Below are 7086 nucleotides of genomic sequence, written 5' to 3'. Positions count from 1 at the left end.
CGGGCTCCCCGGGGCCCGGGCGGCCCTGCGCACCTGCCCGCCGGCGAGGCTTCATTAGGCCGCGCGAGGGCAGCCCCGCCGCTCTCCGAGGCGGCGTGAGTCCGGGCCATGGAACCCACCCAGGAGCCCTGCCCGGAACCGCGGGGTGAGCGTGGGGCGGGCGTGGGAGGCTGACGCCGGCGGGGTTGGCCCCGGCCGCGCGGCCCTAGTCGGCTGACTTCGGGGTCGGGTGAGCGGAGGGGCTGGCGGTGCCGGGGGGGGGGGTCCTTCACAGGAGGCCCGGCACCGTGCGCCCTCCCTCCGTCCCTGAGGTCGTCTCTCTGCACGCCGGCGGGGAACCCCCGGACCCTTGTCCTCTAGGTTCCCACACCCGTCCCTTTTCCTACCAAGGCCTACCGCTCTGACATGTCGCATTCATTGAGCACCTACTAGGTGCCAGGTTCGCTAGGCTACAAGCTGGCCTAAAACGCTGGAAACCCAGAGTGTCCCTGCGCTCTCCTTCCTCATACCACCAGCCAGCCTGTCGTTGTCCCTGCTCTAAGCAGGGACAAGATCCAGTCTTAGAGGCAGCAGACTCGATCTCTCTCTCCTCCCAGTGCACTCCCAGCTTCACCGTTTGTCCCTTAGAAATGCCTGAACAGATTCCTGTCCCTTGACTCACATTCCCGGGGGGGAGGTCTGGGGTGCAAAAACCCAGACAACTCTCAGAAAGTAAGCACCCCCCCAAATTAGGACTGCTCTCCTACCATCTGTGTATGTGAGCTCAGGCCCCCTCATGGGTGCATATATTTGCTCACATTTTTCAAAGCAGTGGATTATCTAATTCGATGGTTACAATAGCCAAGCAAGAAAGGTAAACCTAGAATTACTACCTCTTTGTCGAGTGGACAAATGAAAGCTTGAGGCCAAACGGGAAACTGGCGGCAGAGTAGGAAGCAGCACGTCCTCTAAGGCCAGGCTCTTCCTTCTCCCTGGTGCTAAGGTCAGTGGGTGCTGTTCCCCACAGGCCAGGAAGGTGGAGGCAAGCCCCTGGCTGCTGGGCCAGAGGAGGAACTGCTGCAGAGTCCAGCCCCCCACACTCGGGATGCCCCAAGTGAGGAACTGTCCCCCTCCCGCCCGGTCGCTGGGGAGAAGCTGCCGTCAGAGGCCCCTGGAGAACCAGCTGGGGCAGATACTGGGAGGGTGAGCCAGCCATCTGGCTCTGGGACTCTCCACAAAGACACAGTTATGGCCCCACCTAGACCCCGGCCTCCCGGGGAAGGCTGTTCCTTCCCAGTGAGAGAGGCAAAGCCAGGGAAGAGGTCCTACTCTCCAGCCTCCAGTAAGCAGAAAACGCCCAGTGTCGGGGGTCTGGCCCCCGCATCATCTCCTGGTGTCATTAACTTGGCCCATGCCACACACAACCTAGTGCCTTGCGGGTCAGGCCGGGGGCCCTGCCATCTGGCCAACCTCCTCAGCACACTGGCTCAGAACAGCCAAAACACAGATCAGAAGAGGACCCCGGAAGTGACCTGCCAAGTTCGGAAAAAGACTCGGACCCTATACCGCTCAGGTAAGTCCCTGAAGGTGAGAGACCATCTAAGAGAGCTGGTGTCATCTCTGGGAAATGTGAGCTCAACAGAGAACACAGTAGCTCCAGGAGATTGCAGTGTGGGTAATTTGTACATCCCCTTGTCCTGAATCCTCTCTTGACCTGTGGCAGGGCCACACCCTGTGACCCTCAATGGGTTGCCTCATCAGAAAGTGATATTGGGACCAGGTTAGAAAGAGCAGGAAAGTAAACACCACACAGTTCCCTGCCACAAAGCCCAGGAGAGTGAGAGAAGGCTCCAGCCCAATGGGAAACTTAGTTGCAAGGCTCTGGGCAGACCCTTGGGTTGGGGACAATGGTCTCGTCTGGAAGGCATCTGTCTTTCTCCTCTGCTGCCACATCACTCTTTGTCCTCATGCAAGTTTCTTCTTCTTCCAGACCAGCTGGAGGAGCTAGAAAGGATCTTTCAAGAAGACCACTACCCAGACAGCGATAAGCGCCGGGAGATTGCCCAGACGGTGGGAGTCACCCCCCAACGGATCATGGTAAAGGGGGTTGGCCAACGGGTCTCAGGGTGGAGGAGAAACCACCAACTGGAACTCTTGAGCACAGCAAGTGCTCAGCATCTCCCTTTAGGGGCCGAGGTTAGGTCTTAGATCTGGCTGTGTTCCTGCCTATTTCCATGTTGCTACCGCCTCAGATTAGACAAGGAAAATACCTCAGAGCTATCTAGATGAATCTTTTCATAAAACTACTCTTGCAGAGAAAGGCATGAGAAGCCAAGTGGTAAAGTGACCTCCTAAAGTCATCCGGCTCATTGTGCAACAATCAGAGCCTGAGTCATAGTCTCTGCCGAGCTTCTGGAACTCTTCAAGGGTCTCTCCCCTACAGGTGTGGTTCCAGAATCGCCGGGCAAAGTGGCGAAAAGTGGAGAAGCTTAATGGGAAGGAGAACAAGGGCAGTCCTGCAGGCCCTGCCCCTACCCCTGCCAGCAGTCAGTGCAGGTAGAACTTCTCCTCTTCCTGGATCTCATCCCCATAAGTAGGAAGTGGGCTCTAAGCTGGGCTCCTGGGGTCTAGAAGGAGAGAGTGTTGGAAAGTTGGCCATGAGGGCTGGAGTTCTTGGCTGATATTTAGAGAGACTTTGGATGGAGGGGGTCGGGAAGTTGCCAGGGTCTTGCAGGAAGGCAGTGTTTGGGACTCTGGTGTCCCTTTCCCTGCACTGAAGCCTTGGTCTAAATCTAGGGACACTAGGGCTACAGTCTTCACTCTGCCTGCCTCCAGCTCAGCAACTGAGCTGCCACCTTCTATGTCCCTGGCACCAGAGCCTGGAACCTTCCCTCAGGAGCCCCCTCTAGATACTCTTACAGGTAAGCTGACCACCTTCTGAGGGTTATGTGGGTGGGGGTGGGGGGCAGAAATGGCAGCTGGAAAGACAGAGTCCTTTCTAGATAGACAGAAAGGTAGGCCACTGATCTCGAGGGTTTTGGTCCAGTGGGGCCTATTCAAGGGGAACTGGGCATGGCACACTTCTAACCATCCATAATCCCAAATCTGCCTCCCCATTTTCTTACCTTTGTAACCCCTCTTTGACTTTGGTTCCTAGAGCCCCCCATGCTGCTGACCTCTGACCAGACTCTGGCCCCAACCCAACAAAGTGAGAATACTCAAAGGGTGGCAGTGACCCCACCACTCTTCAGCCCCCCACCTGTTCGAAGAGTCAACCTTCCTTTTCCCCTGGGCCCTGTCCCTACCCCCCAAACGATGCCTCTGCTGCTGGATACTCCTGGCAGTGACAACAGTCACAAAGATGGCCCCTGTGCGTCCTGGGGGACAAGGTATGGAGCCTAATGGGGTGGTCACCTGAGTTATCTTGGGAGGGCATAGAAGGGAAAAAGACAGATCTAGCGGGGGGGGGGGGGGCGGTTAGCTGAGAGAAGCAAGGAGTCCTAATTGTGATGAGGATTAAAAGCTTACATAGATTTGAGGTGGGAAAGGTCTAGATTATCACAGGAAAAAAGTAGGAAAGAAGGTGAGAAGCCAGGAACAGAAAGAGAAAGAAGAGGAAGAGGCAAGTCTGGGGTCATGGAGATATGGGGAAGGACTCACCTACTGGGTGGTCACAGTGAGGAAGCTACCCCTGAGCCTCACAAAATACTCCTTTGTCCCCCACAGTGTCACCCCACCATCCACCTGTTCATACTTGGAAGAACTGGAACCCCAGGATTACCAGCCGAGCCCCCAGCCAGGGCCATTCCCGTTCTCCCAGGCTCCACAGAGCCAGCTTTACCAACCACCTCAGCCTCAGTTTTCCTACCTGCATCCCTTCCCCTTCCCCACACCCCACTCCCTGATGCCTCCGCTGCTGGATGACTCCCTCTTCACATCGCCTTACGGCCCCAGCACGGGTCCCTCTCAGGGCTACTTCCCCGGCCCCCCAACAGGGCAGATGGTGCTGCAGCCACCTGCTGGGAACGTGGGTGAGTTGGGGCTGGAAGAGAAGGTGCCCATTGTGACTGAGGAAGGTGAGAAGGGGCAGGGAGCCTCCCTGGCTGAAGGGCAGGCGGTGAGCGCATCACCTCTCCGTGGCCCTGGTTGGCTTTACGAAGCTCTTTGGGTCTCTCTGGGGAGCTGCAGAGCAGAGTGAGAGCTTTGGAGTTACGCAACTGAAGTTTTAAGTCCAGCTCAGCCATTCCCAGTTTTGCTTAGTCTCCGTTTCCCCGGACTCTAAAATGGGAATAGTAGTCCTCTAGCAGGGAGGGACTTGATGAGGGTTAGAAAAAATAGGAGGGAAAAAACAGTATGAGGGAAATACACAGAGTAAATGGCAGCTGACCTGAGCATTCTGACAGGCCAGCCGGACCTCTGAAATCTGGGCGCAACCATCATAGTAAGACTAAATTCCATTAGAAAGCGAGGAAGGATGTGTGCCGTCCGTTCCCGGTCTCCCTGCTGCCCACGCGAGGGGGCACTGGCCTGACCCACAGGCCCATCTGTGTCGACGCTACCGAACCACAGAACCTTGAGTCAGGAGCACGCCCGGCCCTGTGGGGGAGCTCCTGGTGCCAGTGCTTCACCCGCACTGGGTTCCTAAGCTGTGTTTCCGTGGGAGGCGGCGGGGAGTCTGTCACAGTATGTTCAGCTCTGGTGGGTACCCTTAATCCCGTCTCATCTTTCCTGCACTCTTTGACTCCACAGGTATGGCCCCCTGGAATGACCTCTGCTTGCCAGAACTGCCTTTCTCTGGTCCCTTCTGTCCACAAGCCCTGGGGCAGCCCCCCGGAGGTGATAGCTTCTTCCCGGATCTGTTCCCAGCCCCCTACGCTCCGGCTGTGAGCAGGCAGCCTTCACCAGGTGCCGCCCAGCTGCCGGAAGCGGCCAGACCAGGAACGGGGCCCTTCCTTGGCAAGGTCCAAGAGGAGCAGCCTGCCACCTCTGCGGAGGAGCCCTCAGTGCCCCAGGAGGTCCGAGAGGAAGACAAGAACAGCTGTGGCCCCTAGTCGTGGCGCCAAGGAGTGGAGGGGTGGGTGGGAGAAGAGACAGCAGTGTTAGGAAGGACTGTGGACTCTGTTGACTGGGGTGGAAGTCAGACGATCCCCCCTCTGTGGGCTCACCTTGCCTGACCTGATTTGCGAAGGATGAGGGCCAGCCCCACCCTTTCCTCCACACCCCTGTAGGGCAGCCCTGAGAGAAAGAATGGTCCCTCTGACTTCTGAATTCTTTGTAAGTTTATGTTTCCTTTCCTTGCCAGACAAATGAGCCAGTGTCTGTTGTAAGCAGTAAACTAGTTTACTCTTGGGTTTCTCTTAGTACGTGTGTCTGCACTCACAAATTAAAAGCTACATTTCTTTCACTGCCTTCCACTCAGCTGACCAGTTGTTGGATGCAGTCCTAGCTATCCCAGGCGAGTTCTCCTTTGGGCATGATCTCGTGGAGCCTGGCATCCTCCATGGGCCCATCTCTCCGGCTGGGGGAGAAATCAGGCATGTTGGGCCTTGTCTTCAGTCCTGGCATTAAATCATGTTCTATTCCCAAACTCAGGACTGAACCTGAGCAAATCTGAGCCTAGACCTCTCTCTGGAATCCCCTGTAGGGATAGGATGACAAGAGACACTCAAGGATATTTTAGGTCAAGTCTTCAGCATTGTGAACCACAACTCATTCTTCCAAAGCTGTTTTTTTTGGGGGGGGGGGGGAGTTGAGAGGTGTAGGAATGAGGAGTGGGAGCACCAAGAAGAGAATGTTCATATATATATATATAATATTTAGCACCCCACATCTGATGGCCCTACAGTGCCCAAATAGCTAGGATTTCAGGGCCATTGATTCAAACTACATCACTGCATTTGGTGAGTGTGTATGTCTATACCATCCTGGACCTCCAAATGCTATGATTATTGAAAAGTATACTTTTGTTCCCCAAAAAACTTGTATTATTAAGTAGTTGTTAACTTATGTTTGTCATAATAGTTCTAGAGTCGTGACTCATAACCAAAAATTTCGGCAAAATATTTGGAAATGGAGAAGAAACTTCTTGGTTACACAAGAACACCTATGTGTGCATCTCTGTAGGGTTTTATGGACCAATGGTAGCTCTGCTCTGCTATCCTAGTAGTCATCCCTTCCTGCCACTTGAGGATCATAACAGTCAGGCATCAACAGCCTTAATTTAGGGATTAGAATGTGTACATTGAAATATGAAAGGACTTGTGTTATGATACATATCTGGCTCTTTTAAAGTATACATTTCACAAATCTCTTTTGTTTTCACATTCCCATAAGGCCCATGGCATGAGCAGCCTAAAAGCAGACATAAGGGGGGAAGATGGAGAGTTCTCACCGGTCAATCACATGCTACTGTTCCGCTCTTTCCAAAAGCCACCACAATGTTCCGTTGCTTTCAAAGGCCTGTGGGGTGGCTGGGTATTTTCCCCACCAGCTCTTAATTGGTTCAGGCTCCTGCCGCTCAGATTAGAAGCAAGGGAGTATGGAACAAATGCAACAGTGTTGACATCTAAAGCCAAGAACTGGAGGGAAATAGACTTCAAGGTCTATGCCTGGGGCACCTGGGTGTCTCAGTCAGTCAAGCATCTGCCTTCAGCTCAGGTCATGATCCCAGGACCCTGGGATTGAGCCCTGTGTCAGGCTCCCTATTGGGAGCCTGCTTCTTCCTCTGCCCCTCCCCTCTGCTGGTGCACTCTCTCTCTCTCTCTCAAATAAATAAATAAGATCTTTAAAAAAAAAAAAAAAAGGTCTATGCCTACCTGCAACACTTGGCTAAAAAGCGTTACATATTCTAATGGCAGACTAAAAATAAAATGAGAACTAAGAAATAATGATAGACCAGAGAAAATGGTGAAAAGTTATTAGAAGTGTAGAATCCTAGAGGTAGAAGAAACTGACAAGCTGACAAGTCCAACCTCCTGACAAACCCCGGCGTCTCCTCCATGCCACCACAGATGATCAGTCTTGATTTTCCAGTTGCAGGTGACAGAGGTGGCCGGCTAGCTCGCCTACACAAGTGGCCACAGAATTTCTGAAAGCTCTAATTATTAC

The 7086-nt window shown here is 53.9% G+C and overlaps 1 protein-coding gene across 1 annotated transcript in view; it reads left to right on the top strand.

Annotated features, from left to right (window-relative positions):
* NOBOX (NOBOX oogenesis homeobox) overlaps nucleotides 1-5030 on the top strand; it is a 12365-nt gene extending 7335 nt beyond the window's left edge. Inside the window, exons 3-9 of the mRNA XM_035020323.1 lie at nucleotides 1007-1552; nucleotides 1970-2175; nucleotides 2423-2535; nucleotides 2815-2900; nucleotides 3137-3368; nucleotides 3706-4010; nucleotides 4729-5030. Coding sequence (XP_034876214.1) covers nucleotides 1007-1552; nucleotides 1970-2175; nucleotides 2423-2535; nucleotides 2815-2900; nucleotides 3137-3368; nucleotides 3706-4010; nucleotides 4729-5030 — 1790 coding nt within the window. The remainder of the gene's footprint in view (nucleotides 1-1006; nucleotides 1553-1969; nucleotides 2176-2422; nucleotides 2536-2814; nucleotides 2901-3136; nucleotides 3369-3705; nucleotides 4011-4728) is intronic.
* Nucleotides 5031-7086: the final 2056 nt, after the last annotated feature.

This window comes from Mirounga leonina, unplaced genomic scaffold (assembly GCF_011800145.1).
Source record: "Mirounga leonina isolate KUSES-001 unplaced genomic scaffold, KU_Mleo_1.0 Mir_174, whole genome shotgun sequence".
In the NCBI taxonomy this organism is placed as follows: Eukaryota; Metazoa; Chordata; class Mammalia; order Carnivora; family Phocidae; genus Mirounga; species Mirounga leonina.
The sequence above is the reverse complement of the archived record's forward strand: the minus strand, read 5'-3'. Positions and strand labels throughout refer to the sequence as shown.